General features: G+C 49.1%; 1 protein-coding gene across 5 annotated transcripts in view; it reads right to left on the minus strand.

The window, feature by feature from the left end:
• Positions 1-20,996, minus strand: part of EPRS1 (glutamyl-prolyl-tRNA synthetase 1) — a 147,918-nt gene that overhangs the window by 61,610 nt on the left and 65,312 nt on the right. For 3 of the 5 annotated variants that reach the window (XM_056568361.1, XM_056568362.1, XM_056568364.1), the window contains 7 exons: positions 17,058-17,168; positions 15,880-16,016; positions 10,732-10,939; positions 5,512-5,624; positions 5,252-5,369; positions 3,127-3,501; positions 218-439 (listed from right to left, as the gene is read on the minus strand). In XM_056568361.1, the coding sequence (XP_056424336.1) occupies positions 218-439; positions 3,127-3,501; positions 5,252-5,369; positions 5,512-5,624; positions 10,732-10,939; positions 15,880-16,016; positions 17,058-17,168 (1,284 nt within the window). The remainder of the gene's footprint in view (positions 1-217; positions 440-3,126; positions 3,502-5,251; positions 5,370-5,511; positions 5,625-10,731; positions 10,940-15,879; positions 16,017-17,057; positions 17,169-20,996) is intronic. The other 2 variants (XM_056568365.1, XM_056568366.1) reach the window with 1 other exon arrangement.

Consider the following 20,996-nt stretch of genomic DNA (forward strand, 5'->3'; position numbering starts at 1 on the left):
AAAAGAACTCAACTTCAGCAGTTGATAACTACTGGAAGGATTAAGATTTATTTTTATAGAAGTAATTTACAAATCTGTTTCACTTTCTGGAGCCAGTTGATATAAAAATATTTTTTTTCCCTGGAATACCCCTTTAAAGCCAAGTATTGTCCAACAGCAAAGAAAAACCACAGTGAGCAAGTACAGTGAAAGCTTAGCATGCGGAGCAGCGCCCTACCTTGGAGGCTTTCTTGCTTTTCAGCTGTCGGACTAAATCTCCTTGCTCAGACACTTTGTTGTATAATCCGGAGACGTCTGAGCTCTGTGGACTGGAGGGAGTAGGTGTGGGGGTATTGGCCTGAGCTACAGGAGGGCTGCCCGCCTTGTACTCCTGTCCTGTTACTTGTTTATATTGTGTTTTCAGCTCTAAAAGTGTTTTCACAGCCGCTTCTACCTGAGGCTGTTAAGCGAGGATAGCAGCAAAGACACCAGAGGAAAGAAATGGGAAATTTAGGAAAGTTGTAAAAGCAGGAACCAAGCATTGAATTAAGCAGGTTTAGGAGAAAATAACAAATCTCAACAACCCCTCTTCATAAGGAAGTGCAGAAGGTCAATTAAAGGGATACTCCGGTGGAAAAAGGAGATTTTTTTTATGCTTACCATAAAATCTTTCTCGGAGGATCCATTGGGGGACACAGAGACCGTGGGTATATGCTGCTGCCCCTAGGAGGCTGACACTAGGCAACAAAAGAAAGTCGGCCCCTCCCAGGAGTATATGCCCCGCCTACAGACTCTGAGCTAATCAGTTTAGTCCCAAAGCAGTAGGAGAGGACCGACAGGGAAAGAAAACCAGCAACTGTCCGAAGGAACCACAGATAAAAATAACCGGAGCTAACCCCCGGACAGACAACTGAGCCAAAGACACCAGAACAATGGGTGGGTGCTTTGTACCCCAATGGATCCTCCAAGAAAGAGATTGAACGGCAAGCATTAAAAAAACTACTTTTCTCAGTCAGCTCCATTGGGAGACACAGAGACCGTGGGACGTACCAAAAAGTCCCCGGGGTGGGAAAGAAACCAAGCAACTCAGGAGGAAGGCTGGGCCACAGCCGACTGCAACACTTTGCAACCCAAGCCGGCGTCAGTGGACGCAAAAGTGTGCCCCCGGTAAAATTTTGTAAAAAAGTGTTCAAGGACAACCAGGTGGCCACCTTACAAACTTTTAAGGACCTATTGAGAAGAGCCCAGGAGCTTAGACCCAGAAAGGCGGAGTCTTCCCTTTGCAACGGTAAGCTTCTGAGATGGCAGAACGGATCCACCAGGAAACGGTTGCCTTAGAAGCAGGAAGTCCCCTACGACGACTCAAACAGCCCGAACCACATCAAGACAGTGAAGAAAATGCTCCCTGGGATGGGAAGGAGTAGGGCAGAAGGACAATATCCGCATTTAGGAGAGAAGAGGAGACAACCTTAGGCCAAAAAAAAAAAGGGGGGGGGGGATAATCGGTCGGAAAACTACTTTATAGGGGGAACGGCAGGAGAGAGCCGCTAGCTCTGAATCCAGGAAAGGACGCGAATAGGAAAGTCCTGGAGAGGTTCAAAGGGAGCACCTTGTAAGGCAATGAGCAACAGATTCAGATCCCACGGGTTACAGTTGTTGGAAAATGAATGCTCAGAAAAAGAACATAGAAAGTATTTAAAATGGGTATTGCCATAATCGTAATGACCCACAGAATCGATATAACACTTACCGCACAGTGTACACCATAAAAATTATTTTAAAATTTTTTTTAAACGGCAAAAATTTTCCAGTTTTTCACTATATTTTGACGTTTTTCACAAAAAATGCTGCATGTGTCAACAAAACTGCACCACTTATATAAAGTACAATATGTCACAAAAAATCTCAGAATCGCTCTGCTCAGAAAAAGCATTCTAAAGTTATTACCATTTAAAGAGACATGTCAAATTATCAAATAAAAAAATAAATAAAAAAAAATGGTCAAAATGGGTCCGTCCTGAAGGGGTTAAGGGAACCGAGAGCGAAGTGTTGCTCCAGTCCAGATTGTAAAAAGGAAAGAAGGCGCAGGAAGGAGCAGACAACTGGAGAGAATGATTGAGATTCACATCAGCGAACGTAAGACCGCCAAGTACGGTGATAAATCTTCGCAGAGGCGGGCTTACGATCCCTGATCATTGTGCAGATCACTCGGGGAGAGAACCCTCTGTAACAGCGAGACGACCATGGAAGGTAGGGGAACGTGGATCCAAGGTACAACCCCAGGTGCTGGCCGGAGGCGAGAAGGGGTTGACCGTGCATAACTCGATGCCTGTGCCCCTTCATCGCATATGGGAGAACAGTGAGCGCTATGCTCCTGGACCCCCACCTTAAAAAGGAAATAAAAAGGAGAAAAAACACTTAAAAACAGTTCCCTGAACTAAAAATGAAAAAGTAAAAGACCAGGTCTGGAGAACTCCAGACCTGTGTCTGCCTGATTAAAAAAAATTAGTAAAACTGATTAGCTCAGAGTCTGTAGGCGGGTATATCCTGCCAGGAGGGGCAGACTTTCTTTTGTTGCCTATTGTCAGCAGCATATATTTACAGTCTCTGTGTCCCCCAATGGAGCTGACCGAGAAAATATATTTTTTGTAAATCAACTGGTGCCAAAAAGTTAAACAGATTTGTAAATTACTTCTATTTAAACATCTTAATCCTTTCAGTACTTATCAGCTGCTGTATGCTACAGAGGAAGTTCTTTTCTTTTTGAATTTATTTTCTGTCTGACCACAGTGCTCTCTGCTGACATCTCAGTCCATATCAGGAACTGTCCAGAGCAGGAGAGGTTTGCTATGGGGATTTGCTCCTGCTCTGGACAGTTCCTGACATGGACAGAGGTTTCAGCAGAGAGCACTGTGGTAAGACAGAAAAGAAATCCAAAAAGAAAAGAACTTCCTCCAGAGCATACATCAGCTGATAAGTACTGGAAGGATTAAAATTTTTAATAGAAGTAATTTACAAATCTGTATAACTTTCTGGCACCAGTTGATTTTTTAAAACAATTGTTTTGCACCGGAGTACCCCTTTAACAGCAGGGGATCTATCTGGGTATGGCCCAATCCATCCATCATTTACGGATTTTCACCTTACCTTTGGCGCTTTCTCCGTCTTTAGTTTACGGACCACTTCCCCCTGCTCGGACACTCTGTCATACACTGCTTTGGCATCACCACCATTAGTGGCTGCCACCGGGTTGGCGGGGACACTCTGTGCCAGGGCGCTTTGCACTGGACCATTGCCGGGTTTGTAGTCCTGACCAGTCGCCTTTTTGTATTCTGCTTTAAGGGACAACAGAACTTTTACAGCCGCGTCAACTTCTGCTTTATCGGCTTTCTTGGTTTTGAGATCCCGGACAAGGTCTCCCTGAGCTGTAACTTTATTGTAGAGAACTGAGGGGTCTTCTGATGAAACGGGGGATGGGGCGGGGGCATCGTTCACTGGGGATGCTGTAGGTTTTGCCTTCGTCTGTAAAGCAAACAGGTGGCAATTTATTAAAATGGAACCTAAAAATCTAAATTTCACAGTTAAAAATATATATTGTCACCTTGAAATGATGGTATATAGCACCATTTTATGACTGGTGGGTGTCCACCTCTGGGGCCCCTCTGACCCCGAGAATACAGGGGCCACAGAGCTAATTTAGTACTGAATCACCTGTTAGGTTTTCATAGCCGGTGCTTAGAAAGTTGCAGCCGACATTCACTTAGGTGGGGCCACACTGCAGCCCCCTGTACAGCCGGTAAGCGTAGGGGCCACTGTAGTAGGAAGTACAGTTAACCCTTCAACATACAATAGTTTCAACAAACAATGGTCTTTTCTGGACCATTGTAACTTGAAACCAGACTCAACATACAATGCTATGGAATCTGCGAAACGTGTCAATGGCTGGAAGAACCGACCAATCAGAATGGGTATTTAACTGGTAAAACCCCTGTATTCCTAAAGTGAATGCACTGACTGGTGTCTGGTAGCGCCCCCTACAGTACAGGGAGGTATTACATGTTCTGTACACTTTACCTGTGCCAGGGTTATCTGCTCCTTTGGACACCAGGTGAGGGCGGCTCCATTTTACAATTTTTAGGACATTGTGTGTTCTGTACAGGACCCTGAAGAAGCTTCTGTCCTCTACATAGACCAGTGTTTCCCAAAGAGGGTGCCTCCAGCTGTTGCAAAACTATAACTCTCAGCATGCTGGGAGATGTAGTTTTGCAACAGCTGGAGGCACCCTCTTTGGGAAACACTGAAATAGACAGTGATTACAGCTCCCAGCAGATCTTTATTACTTTTATATGTAAGGATTTGCTTTATCTATATTAGTTATCTACTTATTTATCTTTAATCCTCACTTTTTCCTATCTTTGGATGACATTTTGGTGGCTTAAGAACCAATTACCAGGTTTCCATAGAGTTCTGGTCTTAACATACAATGGTTTCAACATACAATGGTCGTCCTGGAACCAATTAATATTTTAACTTGAGGGACCACTGTATAGTGAGAGGGACACAACACTAAATCCGTTCTGCAGACCCTTCATTCTTAAGGTCTGTGCGTCCCCAGAAGCCATAACCCACAACCATAACAATATGGAGAACGAGAGCCCCAAATGCCTATTTGAATGGAGCGCATGACGGGTATACACACTGTTGCTCCATTTAATCTCTATGGGACTGACAAAAGGTACCAGTGCTGTACTTTTCTTACTTTTGGCAGCCTCGAAGTTTGAACAAAGCAGCAATGTGTATAGCACTTTGTTCAAACAGGCATTTGGGACCCCCATTTTTGCCATCAGTGTCAATCAGAGTCCCAAGTGTCAGAGCCCCAATGATCAGATAGTTGACTTGCCACCTATACTGTGGAAAAGTGATAAATTGTAATTATGGGAAAACCCCATAAAGAGTACATTCTGGGTTGATTTTGGGTGTTGCCCAAATTTTATGTCAATTAAGTTAATGGGACTCTAAATTTGAGAGAAATGTCTTGAAAGCAGAGATATTCCATTGGAAGTCCACAAAACCACAAAAAATCTGCAGTCGGCTTTTCTAAGCAGTACTGCAGAAATTTCGTCGTGTGAACATAGCCCAACAAAACATGTTCGCGCTGGCCCTAGAGCTGAAATATTTTGTGGGACTCCCTCGCACACGGCCATATTACAGCTCTACTGTATACAGAGCCACAAAAGGGCCTCAACAGTCCTTTACCTCAGCTTACATTTACCTCTTTCTTGACGGCAGCAGATTTTGTCTTCTCTTTGGAGCCGGAAGTTGGCATCTCCTTGGTGTGACCATCCGGGATGTATATTAAGACACATGGTGCCTCCTTACAACAGTTTGGGCTGAAGAAGTAAAGAATGTGTTACCATCATAAAAATCCAAGTGGAAAATTAAAAGTAATCATGGACCACGACTGCCATTACCATACGTCCAAGATTAGAGATCATGAAGAAAGTAGTTTCTATGAACATATTTTTATCTCACCTGATTGTCTCATAAGGCTCATCACAAATATAAAAGCCCCTTCGCTGTAGCTGTATAATGTCTCCTTTTTTCAGGGTCTTCAGACAGGGGTCTCCCAGCATCTCCTCTTCTTGCTGAAGTGAAAGAAAATGTAGTAAGCAAATACACAGATGTATCTACACCTTATAAAAGTATCTAAAGCTAATAAAAGTTATTTTAAAATGTATACATTGTAGTTGCCACTATGCACTCCCAATGTTTGCACTACTGAACAGCTCAATTGAAAAGCTTTATGCTGGTAGATTAGTGGTTTCCAAACAGTCCCAAAACAGTAAGAGAGGACCGACAGAAGGAAAACCGGCAGCTGTCTGAGGGAAACCACACAGACAAAAACGAACCGTAACTACCCCCCAACCCCCCCCCCCCCCCCCCCCCCCCCCCCCGGAGAGAGAACAGAACCATAGCAACAAGAACAAATGGGTGGGTGCTGTGTCCCCCAATGGATCCTCCAGGAAAGGAGGATGGGATGTACCAAGGCAGTACCCAGGGTGGGAGAGAACCCAAACCAGCAAATCAGGCAGAAGGTTGAGTCACTGCCGCCTGCAACACCTTGCTACCCAAACAAGCAGATGCAAAAGTGTGCACCTGGTAAAATTTGGTAAAAAAGTGTGTAAGGATGACCAAGTGGCCGCCATACAGACTTGCAAGGCCAAAGTCCTATTGTGGAGCGCCCAAGATCCCCAACGGAACGCTTGGAATGCGCAGTGACCCGAAAGGGCGGGACCTTCCCTTTACAACAGTAAGATTCAGAGATGGCAGAATGGATCCACCGTGAAATGGTCACCTTGGAAGCCAGGAAGCCCCTTGCAACGACCCTCCGGAAACACAAAGTCACACAGCCGGAAAGAGGAGGTGACCGAAAGATAAATCCGGACAGCCCGAACAACGTCCAGATAATGGAGCAAACGCTCCTTAGGATTGGATGGGGCCGGACAAAAGGAAGGGAGAACAATCTCCTAGTTCAGGAGAAAAGATGAAACCACCTTTGGTAAGAAAGAGGGAAGCGGCCGAAAGACAACCGTGTCCTGATGAAGGACCAAAAAGGGGGAACGAAAGGAGAGAGCTGCTAGCTCGGAAACCCTCCTAATGGAAGTAATCGCAATGAGGAAGGCGACCTTCCACAAAAGGACGCAAGGAGAGACATTCCTGAGAGGTTCGAACGGAGCCTCCTGCAAGGCGCCAAGCACAAGATTGAGATCCCAAGGCGGGATGGGACCTGTATGGCGGAGCCGCATGGGCCACATTCTGCAGAAAGGTACAGACATGAGAGTTGAAAGCCAAGGGGCGTTGGAAAAGAATGGAGAGACACTTTACCCTTGAGCGAACTAAGTTCTAAGCGCTGGTCCAGTTTGCAAAAAAGCAAGAAGTCATGGAAAGAAAAAAAGTAACTGGAGAAACGGACTGTGCCTCGCACCACTGGAAATAGGCCCGCGGGGATAAATCTTAGCGGAAGAAGGCTTGCAAGCCCGAAGCATGAAGCAAATCACTCTGGTAGAAAACACTGAGCCCTCAAAACCGCAGTTTCAACCGCCACGCCATTAAATGCAGTCACAGTAAATTGGGGTGGCAGAGGGGACCTTGGGAGAGCAAATCGGGGCAAACTGAAAGACACAGAGGTACGTTTCAGACTAGCCGAACTACGTCGGTGTACCACGTGCGTCTGGGCCAGTCTGGAGCCACCAGAATGGCGGGAACGTCCTCTGCCTTGAGTTTCCTCACGTCCCTGGGCAGGAGAGGGGGAAAGGGTGTAGGACAACCATGGGATCACAAGTGTGTCCATGGCCAGAGCGCCGTGGGACTTCGCTACAAAGCGAGGGACCTGTCTGTTGCGGCGTGATGCAAAGAGGTCCACGTCAGGGGTTCCAGAAAGGTCGCAGATTTGTGCAAACACCTCCGGATGGAGGGACCACTCCCCGGGATCGGCCGAGGAGTGGCTGAGAAAGTCCGCTTCCCAATTCTCCACTCTCGGAATGTGGCTCGCAGAGATTGAGGAAACCAGAGAGTCTCGGCCCAGAGCAGAATCCTGGAGAACTCCGCCAACACCGAGGGGCTGCATGTGCCCCCCTGGTGATTGATATACGCCACAGCAGTGGCATTGTCAGACTCAAGCCTAACAGGACGACCCTGAAGGAGCAATTGCCAATGAAGGAGACAAAAAAGCGACCCTGGACCGTCAGATTTCGAAACACACCTCCCTAACCCAGGAGACTCACAGTGAAGGGGAAGAAATGACCACCCCTGGAAAAGACGGGGAGAGTGCAGCCACCACAGGAGAGACCGAACAACAGAGGAAGGCAAGAGAATCCTGCGATCAAGAGAGGACAGTGACTTGTCCCACTGGGACAAGATGGCCAGCTGAAAAGGGTGACACCCGAAGTGGACAAAAGTTACTACCTTCACGGCTCAGCACCTACATGTAGGAGAGGATGGGAACAGGAGAAGGGCGTCGTAAATGAGAGGGAGCAATGTTTGTCCAGCGGAAGACTAACTCGGGCAGCCGCCGTGTCGAAACGGAGACCCAGGAAAATCAGGGACTGAGTGGGAGACAGGTTGGCCTTCTCCCGGGTGATCACAGAGCCGAATGTGGACAGGGTCTGAACCGTGAGACGAAGGCTCGCCAAGTTTTGGGACCGGGACGGAGCTTTGATCAAGAGATCGTCCAGGTAAGGGAGGACCGAAATCCCCCGAGCGCGAAGGATGGCAATCACTGCTGCCATGACCTTGGTGAAAACCCTGGGGGCCGTGGCCAGGCCAAAAGGATGAGCCACAAACTGAAAATGGCCCGCAGGGATGGCGAAGTGGAGAAACCACTGATGAGCTGGAAAAACGGAGGAAAGAAGCTCCCCCTGATCAATGGACACGACAACCTAATGGAGGGAAATTCCGCAGGAGTAAGTGACTGTTGTGCAGCTTCAGATCCAGAATAGGACGGATGTAGCCCCCTTCCTTGAGAACGACAAAAAGATTGGATTAGAACCCCCAAAAAGCTCCTTGGCAGGAACTGGAACAATCACTCCCTGGGCAAGAAGGGTAAGCAGAGCGACCCGGAAGGCCACCACCAAGGAAGGCGAAGGAGGAGGGCGGGATCGAAAGTAACAATCCCGGGGGGGGGGGGAACCGAACTCCATATAGTAACCGTCAGAAAAAACGTCCCCAACCCAGGGGTCCTGTACCTGAGCCAACCAAATGTCCCGGAACAGACAGACGACCTCCCACCCAAGAACATGGCACGGGTTAGGGGCGTTCCTTCAGGTGGCGGGAGGTTTGCGGTTACCTAACTTGGCCGTGAAACCGCCAGAACGGCTGTCTGTCTGATTTCCAGGAAGGATGCGCCTTGAAAGAGGGAGCCTTGCACGATTGTGAGGTCGTCTGCTTGAACGAACGACCAGAGGAAAAGGGCAGAAAGGAAGTTGACTTCCGGCAGGAACTGGCACGGCGTGGTTTGTTCTGCGGCAGCAGAGAGCTCTTACCCCCAGTAGCCTCGGAGATTATCTCATCAAGGCGTTTACCGAAGAGCCGGGTACCAAAGAAGGGCAGCTCCTTGAGGGATTTCTTGGAAGAAGCATCGGCATCCCACGCCTTCAGCCACATGGAGCAAAGAATCGCTACCAAATTACAAGTAGTAAAAGCCGCACAGCGGGCGGACTCCAGTGCTGCCGAGCAAAGATAGTCCCCAGCATGGGAGAGTTGACGTGCGAGGTCCGCCAAGTCCTCAAGTGGGGCACCCGACAAAATGCCCTGGAAAAGTTGGGAAGCCCAAACACATCCGGCTTTGGACACCAAGGCGGAAGCAAAGGCAGGGAGCAAGGAAAAACCCTGCTGTTTCAAATGCAAATTTGGCCAGATTTTCAATCTTCATGTCCGCCAGAGACTTAAAGGAAGCTGCTTCCACCAGGGGCAGAGTAGTAGATTTCGACAGACTGAAGACTGGAGGATCCACAGTTGGCGGTGCTGTCCACTTGGAGATAAAGTCTTGAGAAAAGGAAGACTGCGCTTGAATTTTCTTGGTCCCCTGAAAGCGCTTGTCAGGATGCTTCCAAGCCGCATCCAGCAAGGAGTATAAATCAGTGTGAGGACTGAAAACCTTGGGGGAGCAAATAGAGCGGCTAAAGGAAACTTCCAGGTCAGGGTCTGAAGTTCCTGGGTCATCTAGATGAAAGGTGTCCACCATGTCAGACACATTAGACAGGTCCCCTTGATCTGACATCTCCACCGCTAGTTCTCCTGGAGATTGGGATCGTGCGGAGGTAGCCTAAGACTGAGGTAAAGCAGATCTGGAATGGAGGGTCGGGGACCTCGGATGGTCACCGGGGGAGCAGCCCCTAGAGCGAGGGCGCTGCCGGCGAGCTGGGGAAGATGAGAGGAATCTACGGGAAGAGGGCCCATCCTGAGTATGCGACTCTGGAGCAGAGCCAGTGGAGAGTACTTTAGGGCACTTGTGAGAGTGCTGGAAGTGAGGGTCAGGAGAGACTAAGCGAGATTCCCTAGAGAGCGGATGCAGGGAAGACCGCTCCAAGGAAATAACCACCGATTTGGAGAAAATAAAAAGGAGAAAAAAAACTAAATACACGGCCCTAACTAGTCAATAAAAAAAGAACAGGTCTGGAGAACTCCAGACCTGTGTCTGCCTCCTACTGACACTAAGCTAAAACAGATTAGCTCAGAGTCAGTAGGCGGGGTATATCCTGTGACTTTCTTTTTGTATTGCCTAGTGTCAGCAAGATATAGCCACGGTCTGTGTCCCCCAATGGAGCCGACCGAGAAATCTAGTGTTTTGAGCGCACAGAAATTCTGCTCAAATTCCACAAACTGAAAAATTTTTAGCGGAATAGCAGAATTTGGGCAGTGTGAACATGGCCTTACTTTATCTTACACATTTACAGTTCAGAGAAATCACTATTCACTTAAAGTGTACCTGTCACTTTAAAACACTTTTGACATGTCCTTAAGATACCGTATAAGAAAAGTTATGATCGCCAAGAGGCTGATCGTTATGATCGCTATGACCGACTTCTAGAAGGAGAGAGGAGAGGGGAGAGAAGCACACGGCTCAAAGCCTGACCGATCAATACTTTTACTATGTCTCTACAGCATATCAAACGTTTTTAGTTAAAGAGAGAGTGCCCATTTACGTGCTTAGGACTAGTGAATGTTTTGCCAGAGCAGAGACGTTCAGGTCACCTTGCTACTCCTGTTGATGTATTGTTTGAAGTCTTCTTCTTTCCCAAGGACGGGTTTTGTGATCAGATGGTCATAGTTGACACACATTGCTGGGATTAGTGGAGCTTGAATGGTATCGGCCAGCCATGTGATCTTGGTAGTTTTCTTGTAGTCCTTGTTCTCCAGGTTCAGCTTGGCATCTAGAGAGGATATCTTCCCGCTGGAGTCTCTGCAGATGAGAAAAATATACGGTCAGTGTCTACATTATGGTAACCAAAGCAAAAAATACTTTAAAGGAGTAGTCTCATAGATAAAAACATATCCTCTTTCGTGATCTCCTGTATGGAGCCCTGGCTCTCCCCTGGAGCGGCGCGTCACGACCCCCGCCATTTATCTCTATGGGAGAGCCAAAGATAGTCGAACGACTCTCTCATAGAGATATATAGAAGGAGAGGCGCGGCCCGGGCAGGGGTTGTTACATGCCGCTTCAGGGGAGAGCCGGGGCTCCATACAGGAGATCACGGGGGCGCCAGAGCTCGGACCCCTGCGATCTAAAATCTTAATAAAGGGGGTACATTTTTATCCATGAGATATCTTCTTTAAGGCTCCAATGTGTTTCTATGGTAACAGACTACAAACATACCCTGTGTTATGCCCATAGTACCCTATTTGTTCACTAATTCTTCCTAACAAAAATTAACTTAGGAATATAGACCATATATCTATTGGCAGATGGATTTCCAATAGATATTTGGTACTGCCACATTTACGTAAGGAGCTGTACAGGAAAAAAAGATATCTACACTGCACTGTGCAGTGTGAAAAAAAAATAACACATGTAAGACAGTGATGAAATTGCTTTGCATCAATAAATTATTATACAATATATTATACGTCCCCCAATAAGTAGATTTTTTATGTCTACCGTAAAATCTCTGTCTCTGAGGTTCCATTGGGGGACACAGAGACCATGGGTATATCTTGCTGCTGCTAGGAGGCTGACACTAGGCATAAAAAAAAGAAGTCCGCCCCTCTGGGCAGGATATTCACCGCCTACTGACTCTGAGCTAATCAGTTTAGTCCTAAAGCAGTAGGAGAGGACGACAGAAAAAGGAACCCAGCAGGTGTCAGAGGGAACCAGACAATTAGGAACTGAACCCCTCGGACAGAAAAACCGAACCATAGTAACCAAAACAAAGGAGTGGGTGGTGTGTCCCCAATGGATCCTCCGAGAAAGAGACTTTACAGCAAGCATTAAAAAAAAAAAAAAAAATCTACTTTTCTCGGTCGGCTCCATTGGGGGACACAGAGACCTTGGGACGTACCAGAGCAGTCGCTGGGGTGGGAAACATACCCAAAACAGAATCAGGCAGAGGACTGAGCCACTGCCGCCATCAACACCTTGCGACCCAAACTGGCATCAGCGGACGCAAAAGTGTGCACCTGGTAGAATCTGGAGAAGGTGTGCAAAGACGACCAAGTGACCGCCTTGCAGAATTGCAAGGCGGAAGCCCTATAGGGTAGCGCCCAAGAAGCCCCAACAGAACGCATGGAATGCGCAGTCACCCAAAAGGGTGGGACCTTCCCCTTACGACAATTCCAAGATCGCAAAATGGTTGCCTTGGAAGCCGGAAGACCCTTGAAACGACCCTCCGGAACCACGAAGAAAGGGTCACCCTGCCGGAAAGAAGAGGTGACGGAAAGATAGATCTGGACAGAGCGAACCACATCCAGACAATAGAGGGAACGCTCCTTGGCGCTGGATGGAGCCAGACAGAAGGAAGGGAAAACTCCTCGTTCACATGAAAAGGAGGAGACCACCTTGGTCTAGGAGACCACCTTACAAGCCCGCAGCATGGTGCGAATCACCCCAAAATAAAACCCCCAAGCCCTCAGAACCGCGGTTTCAATCGCCACGTCGTCAAAAGCAGCGACAGTAAATTGGGGTGGCAGAGAGGACCCTGGGAGAGCAGATCTGGGCGAACAGGAAGACGCAGAGGTACGACGGCAACGACGGCAACCACCAGTCGGGGGCCACCACAATAGCAGGAACACCCTCCGCCTTGAGTTTCCTCAGAACCCTGGGCAAGAGAGGCAGAGGAGGAAAGAGGTAGCTAAGACTGAAGGACGAGCATGTCCACCACCAGGGGGACCCGTGACTTAGCTACAAAGCAGGGAACCTGTCTTATGTGGCGAGATGCGAAGAGATCCACGTTCGGGGTCCACCAAAGTGCGCAGATCTGCGCGAATGCCTACGGATGAAGAGACCACTCCCCCAGATCCGTGGAGGAGTGGCTGAGAAAGTCCGCTTCCCAATGCTCTACACCCGGAATGTGAATCACGGAGAGAGCAAGCACTGGAGTCTCGGCCCAGAGCAGAATCTTGGAGACCTCCTCCATCGCTGAGCAGCTGCGCATGCCGCCCTGGAGATTGAGCTGCCATGGCGTTGTCCGATTGGACTCGAACGGACAACCCTGAAGGAGGATCTCCCAATGGAGGAGGCAAAGAAAAATGGCACGGATCTCCAGAAGATTGATGGAGAGGAGAGTCTCCTGAAAAGACCAGCGATCCTGGACCGTCAGGTCCAGAAACACACCTCCCCAACCCAGGAGACTCGCATCAGTCATGACGACCTGCCAGTGGAGGAAGAGGAGAGAGTGGAGGCACCACAGAAGAGACCGACAAATGGAGGGGGGGGGGGGGGGCAGAAGAATCCGGCGATCCAGATTGAACGGCAACCTGTCCCACTGGGCCAAGATGGCCAGCTGGAGGGGGCTTCCCAAAGAGCCGAGTAACGGAGAAGGGCAACTCTGTGAGAGATTTATTCTAAGCGGTATCCTCATCCCATGCCTTTATCCACATGGAGCGATGAATCACCACCAAGTTACCAGAAGCAAAAGCCGTACAGTGGACTGACTCCAGAGTTGCTGAACAGAGGTAGTCCCCAGCCTGAGAGAGCTGACATGCGGGGTCCGCTAAGTCCTCTGGAGTGGGCACCTGACCCAAGATGCCTTGGCAAAGCTGAGAAGCCCAAACAGAAACGGCCTTGGACACCCAGGCGGAAGCAAAAGTGGGAAGCAGGGACAAACCTGCCAATTCTAAGGCAAACTTAGCCAGGTTCTCGATCTACCTATCTGCCTGATCCTTAAAGGACGCTGCATCCGTTAGAGGCAGGGTAGTGGATTTCGATAGACGAGAGGATCCACGGCAGGCAGTGTTGTCCACTTGGAAACCAAATCCTGAGAGAAAGGAAACTGGGCTTGAATCTTCTTGTACCCCAGGAATCGCTTGTCCGAATGCTTCCAAGCCGCATCCGCATCCCCAGCCTTTGGGGAACGACGCGAAGTTCCTGGGTCCTGTAGATTAAAGGTGTCCCTAATGGTTGACACCAGGCTGTCCACCATATCAGACAGGGCAGAATGATCGTCTTGATCCAAGGCGGAATCAGACACCTCATCCGCTACTTTCCCTGGAGAACGGGAGCGTGCAGAGGTAGCCTTAGACCTAGGTGAAGTGGATCTGGAACAGTGGGTCAGAGACTTGGGATGGACACCGGGGAGCGACCTCTAGAGTGGGGGGCGCTGCCGGTGAGTTGGAGAAGAGGAGCGTGACCTACAGGAAGAGGGCCTCTCCCGAGAATGCAACTCCGGAGAAGAGCCAGACGAAAGCACTTTAGGGCGCTTGAGAGTGTGCTGGAAGTGGGGGTCAGGAGATACTGAGAGAGATTCCCTGGAGAGCGTGTGCAGGGAAGACCGCTCCAAGGCAGAAACCACAGTTCTAGAGACCCTAGCCAGTTCGGAAATCGACTGGGAAAGGGAATAAGCCCATTCTAGAGGTGGAGCAGAAACCACGCGTTCCAGTGGGGAGTCCAGGAGGAATGGTGTGCAAGGTAGAACAGGCAGAACAGGTAGACTCAGTCGAGCCACCGGGTATTTTGGTCTTGCAGCCCACACAGGAGTAATAAGTGACCAGGGCTGCGGCCGCCTGTCTGGGGGGAGGTACGGGTCTGGGGTCGGACACAGGTGCTAGTAAGAGTAGACAGCAAAGAAAATGGAGAAATCTCACCCAGGTCCAGTGTCCCAAGGGCGGACAATGCCCTCCCGGCCTTGCGCCCGCAGCACAGCAGACAGGAGCCGCGGTCGGCGCACCGGGGCACATGTGTGGGGAACGGGCTGCAGCAAAACTGTCCCGGCCTAGGAGGCGCGAGATGGAAGTAAGGGGGGGGCTGCCCCACAACCCCAGCAATCCTGGAGACTGAGAGGGCCAGTATCCCTGCCCCAGAACTTAATAAAAGATAGGGAAGTCCTCCAGGGGTCCCAGGTGACAGGGTCCTGGTAAAAGGGCAGAGGAAAAAAGGGAGGATATACTCACCTTAACCTGCCAATACTCCTTTAAGATGTCTTTGGCCAGTTATTGTCACCTGCATCATGTAAGGCTGAGACAGCAGGACGAGCAAGGAGGTTAGGGGGACCTGGACCCAAGGTGCAACCCTAAGCGCTGGCCGTTGGCAAGAAGGGGTTAACTGTGCATACTCTATGCCCGTGCCTCTTAGCTGCATATGGGGGAACAGGTAGCGCCATGCTCCTGAACCCACGCCTAAAAAGAGAAAAGAAAAGGGAGAAAAAAGCTAATACAGTCCCTAGCTAGAAAAAAAAAAAAAATAGAAGACCAGGTCTGGAGAACTCCAGACCTGTGTCTGCCTCCTACTGACACTAAGCTAAAACTGATTAGCTCAGGGTTAATAGGCAGGGTATATCCTGCCAGGAGGGGCTGACTTTATTTTCTGTATGCCTAGTATCAGCCTCCTAGTGGCAGCAAGATATACCCACAGTCTCTGTGTCCCCCAGTGGAGCCGACCGGGAAACCAGGATTATACAGTCAGGGTGTGTGTAGGATTTACAGTTATGGGTGTGTCTGCCTAATATACATCCCCTGACTGTATGATCCCACCCATCACTAAAATTAAGTTCACGCCCATCTGACAGATTCCCTGAATTGTCAGAAAAACTATGGACCCCCATATCCTGGGACCGGAAGGGTGTATCAAGAAACTTAAAAAAAAATATGCGATCAGGGCAATGATAATGCAATATCCTTTTTTTGGGGGGGGGGGGGGGGTTATCCCCAGATCCTCTATAAAAATTTAAGTTCCTTTTAACAGGTTCCTACCGATGGATTTTGGTGATTATGAGATTCCCCCAGTTGATAAAGGTGACCGTTTCTCCTTCAGACAAGGTTTCAGCATCTGCTCCTTCTATAAGAACTCGGGGACCGTACCAAACAGGCTTCATACCAACCTCCGCATTCTGCAGAACAGAACAGACACAAGTAAGGTATCTTTTCCTGCCTCAAGACAACAAACCAGCAAAGACAACATTAGAATAAAGTAGAACAATGACCCTACCCCTCTACTGGATAGGAGTTCCCAGAAGGTGGCAGTTTGGTGTAAACCTTCAATGTCAGTGGTTGGCCAGACAAACTTGGCTTAAATGGTATTGATGCCGCAATCATTGTATGTTTTACAAAATTCCCCGGTGTGGATTGCGATGGCCCATTTTCAGCACGTTCAGCGTTCACTTTTCAGACAGCTGGTGTGTGTGTGTGTGTGTGTGTGGGGGTGGAGGGGGGGGTGGTCTCTGCCAGTATTATTGGATATGCTTCAAAAGGGGAAGTCTTCAGGGGGCCTGGTCCTTCCCAAATCCTGGTTATATGTTTTAGCCTCCCAATTGCACCAAATCCGGGGTTGGGCACATGCTAGCACGTTCGGCCCTACGGGACGATTGTTCAGGGCCAGACATGGGGGATGGTTCCCACTTCACATGCTTGAGATTGATGCCCTTACTAAACCTCCTGACTCCTCTCCGACTACCCATCTTTTATGCAAGCTCTGGGGTAAACACGTAAACTACTGGGACTTATTGGTTGCACCCCCCCTGTGCAGAACTTGCACAGAAAAGGGAAAATTATAGTGGGAGGCACATGTCAGGGGGGCATTATATGTGAGGAACACAGGACATAGAGCAGTATATGTAGGGGGGGGTCACAGGACAGTGGGTATTATATATGAGTGGCACATGACAGGTGGGCATTATATATGAGTGGCACATGACAGCCAGCGACCCCCCTCGATGTGCCCATATAATGCACCGAATATCGGTATAAGTTATCGGCCTTATAGTTCACAGGTTATCAGTTTTGGCTCTAAAAAATTAATATCGGTTGATCCCTAGTCTACACCAGTGTTTCCAAACCAGGGTGCCTCCAGCTCCTGCAAAACTACAACTCCCAGCATGCCAGGAGAGCCTTAGGTAAGAAGTTAGTTAGTAAGAATGATAACTAATGGAGACCTTTGGGTGCTTGGCAACTTCTGTCATTCCTTCTTCAGCCCCTGGGATGTTCACTGGAACGACTTGGCTCTTCAGCAAAGCATTGTACCGTGGGGCAATGGGGTCAATGACCTGGTGGAGGAAGCACAGGAGAATGTGAAACGCCAACATGTACATTGCTGGTCATGCATAAGGCATTTACTGGTCTTGAGCGTTCAGATCTGAAGGGTTAGCGGAAATACAAAAGTCTTCAAGCTTTTATAAGATCTACATGCAAGGCCGTTTTCCTAAATTTTTTTGCAGCTCTTCACTTTTACTAAAGAAAACATATTACATTGATATTGGACAGGCTTTGGACACTTTTGCATCTCTCCTTTCTATTGTATGCATTGTTTCACAAACGGTTTGTTAAAACTGTTCACTCACTTCACTTCTGCAGCTTGCATGTACATATGTAACTAGAGTAATACACTTCAAGCTGCTCAGTGCTCAGCCAGGCTTCCTGTCATCTCAATCAAGTCCTTACTGTCTTCTGAACATGAATCTATAACTTAAAGCTGATCAGATTTTATTCTATCTGAGCTTAGATTTGTGGTTAGCAGAGGACCGAAACAGCTGAAGACTGAGCCAACAGAGACCTAGAAAACAAGACTAACACTTAAAAGACATGTCCGGTGCTCACTTTTCTCATTGTATCCGCTTCCCCGGAGCTCCGGTACAGGTGTTCGGTCCCCGGGCTGTATTCTTCTTACTTCCTGTTAGCCCGGCACGTCACACGGAGCTTCAGCCTATCACTAGCCGAGGCGGGACATCACTGCAGCCGGTGATAGGCTGAAGCTCCGTGTGACGTGCCGGGCTAACAGGAAGTAAGAAGAATACAGCCCGGGGACCGAACACCTGTACCGGAGCACCAGGGGAGCGTAGGCAGGTAAGAGAAAGTTTTGTTTTTTTTTGCAGCCCGGAACAGATGCAATAAGAAGAGTGAGCACCGGACATGTCCTTTAACAGAATCAAGCAGCTTGCAATATCAAACATGCAAGCTGCAGACGTAAAATTGCTGATTTTAACTTAAGACTATTACCAAAATTTCCATACAAGCAAAGAAAGATGCAGAGGTGCCCAAAGCCTTTAAAGTACAATGTATTTGGAAAGTTTTCAGACCCTTTCCCTTTTTACACATTTTGTTATATTGCAGCTTTCTGCTTAAGCTGATAACGACCAAGAACATGTATACATGTCCTTGTGCTGTTAGTGTATGCCGCGGGCACCTGACTCAAGCCCGTGACATACCGGGCGGCCCTCAGAAAATGGAAATAGGGGGCAGGCCCACTGAAGATCACCCCCCGATCTCCTGTATGGGGCCTGTCCTACTCTAAACCATCTTCGGCCTCCTCCTTCCTGGATGTGGGCAAGTTATGGCCTACTCAGCCAATCACGGACTGAGACAAAACATTGCTGCGGTCAGAGATTGGCTGAGCGGGCCATCACTAGCCCACATCCAGGAAGGTGGAAGCCGGAGTGTGCCGAGGACGGATCCCAGCGTTTGGATCCCCTGCGATCAGAGCGTGTCTGATTATTTCCTTTTCAATAAATTAGCAAATATTTTATTTCAGCACAAGGCTACAACATAACAAAATGTGAAAAAAAAAAAAGGGAAAAAGGGTCTTAAGACTTTCCAAAGCATTGCATATTATAGCAAAGTTGGGGGGGACCTGCAAGAATATACTTGTAGGTGTTAGAAACCCACTTAGGGTATGTTCACACTGCGTAATTATCACAAGTGAAATTACGCGCAGTGAATGTTAACATTAGTGTGAACGGGTCTCCTGCGAGAACCCGTTCACACTGAGGAATTTCAGACAATTCCGCCGCTGAAATTGATCGGCGTAAAGAAAGAACATGTAACTTCCGGTTCCGGCGCGGCCTGATGTAGACGGCGAACGCGTGTGCTCCTCCACCCCCGACTCCTATCAGCTAAGTACCGCTGCACTAACGGGCTTCAGAAGTCCCCGATCACCGCCCGACACCTCAGCCAGTCCGAGGGGATGGACAGGTACCTCCAACGTGGCGGCTCCTCCGGTACATCACAGCCCGCGCCTCCCCAGCACACGCCACAAAGCGCACCTGTCATGGCGGCGACGGCGGGACAGAAGCTGCGACCCGCTGCGGGAGTCCCCACACTGCCACCAATGAATGATACCCGCGTGGGGACACCAGGGACTGACGGGGCGACACCGCATGGCGGTTCCCAAAAACAGACACCACCTGCAGTCCCAGAACTGGCGCAGCCCGACTCTGCAGTGATGGCGGAGGCCGCATCGGGGGTGACATCACGGCCACCACAAACGGAGAGGCAGTTAAGCTCTGAGGTAACCGCTATGGAAGTCAGCCTGCCAGCTGACCCACACTTGGGACCACTCACTGCCACCGTGGGCCCCTCACCCCCTGGGACTACTATTGCAACCCCTCAACTTTCCTCAGGGCCGGCCTTTTCCATAGACTACCAGCACCTGGCGAATGAAATGGCGTTGCGTATTACCCCAACTGTACGAAATATAGTGGAGGAGGTCCTAAAAGCAACTCTTCAAAACCTGAAACTGGAAGTACAGGAACATACTGGCCGCCTGTCAGAATTGGAGCACAGAACCTCCCAATTGGAGGATACCGACACGGCTGCAGCTAAACGCCTACATGGCATGGAATTGGAGATGGTGCGCATTGGCGAGAAAATGGAAGACCTAGAAAACCGCTCTAGGCGCAATAATTTACGTATAGTGGGGGTTAAGGAGACAGTAGCACCTCTTGACCTGCAACGCTTTTGCGAGCGAGATCTTCCTAAGTCGCTTGGCCTGTCTCATCCCTGCAGGGTGGAACGAGCCCACAGAATTGGCCCATCTTCACACCCCCAGCCTAACCGACCATCTTCCACTCCGGAGGCCCGCCCCCGTCAAGTCATTCTTCGACTACTGGATTACAACGACAAAGTTGACATTTTGAGGGCGTACCACCGTCTGACACAACCCCTGGAAATTCATGGAATGCGCCTGTTGATTTTTGAGGACTTCTCGGTAGAAGTGGCGAAACGAAGGAGGGCCTTCAGCACTGTTTGCACTAAGCTATTTCAGGCGAAATATAGATTCCAACTTCAGTATCCAGCCACCCTGAGGGTGTTCCATCCTGACGGCTCTACCACCACTTTCAAGACTCCAGAGGAAGCGTCTTCATCAATAGACCAGCTGCTGTCCTCTTCCTCCACGTCATCTTCCCGTCCACCAGCCCGGACACCCACTCGTCGTTCGAGATCACCGAGGAGGAATCATCGTTCCCGCTCAGCACCTAGAGATTCGCAATTCTCCGCAAGCCAAAGACACCGACGTAGACGTCATCGCTCTCCAGGCCGTGGCTATGACAGCGACAGGCGATCTTCACCTGACTGAACACAGCTGTTCCTTGTTCATGATGACTTCACCTTCTTGCCTTTGAGCCTTCTGCTGGGACTACGGGAATGATGAACCGGACGTCCAGGTTTTCTCTTTGTTTTTATCTTCCTCGCCTATATGGCGCTGTTATACGGAAGGTTTTCAATGTTGCCATATTCCAACCCGGCTTTGGTGCTGTAATGTTGCACGGCCGCATGGCAGGGTTGGCCTTTCACCTACCTGACTGAGGGACTCGACCATCTTAGAGGGGGTCGGGGGGAGGGGGGGAGCATGGGCGTCCAGAAAGGTGTGTTATTACTTTGATGCCTATGTCGGCCGAAAAAAGGAAGTCCATTATCCAAAAGGAAGGTTTTGCTAAATTAGCAACACTTTCTAGGATATTCTACAGGATGGTTAACTGTTATTTGCTTGTATACTGTTTTTGTTTTGTTTGTTCTTTCCCACAGCTTGGAACCTCTAGTGAAAACTACTGCCCAGTTTATTATCGGGCACCTATCCTGCCTTATAGAAACTTTACACG

The sequence above is a fragment of the Hyla sarda genome, chromosome 3 (assembly GCF_029499605.1).
Source record: "Hyla sarda isolate aHylSar1 chromosome 3, aHylSar1.hap1, whole genome shotgun sequence".
Classification (NCBI taxonomy): Eukaryota; Metazoa; Chordata; class Amphibia; order Anura; family Hylidae; genus Hyla; species Hyla sarda.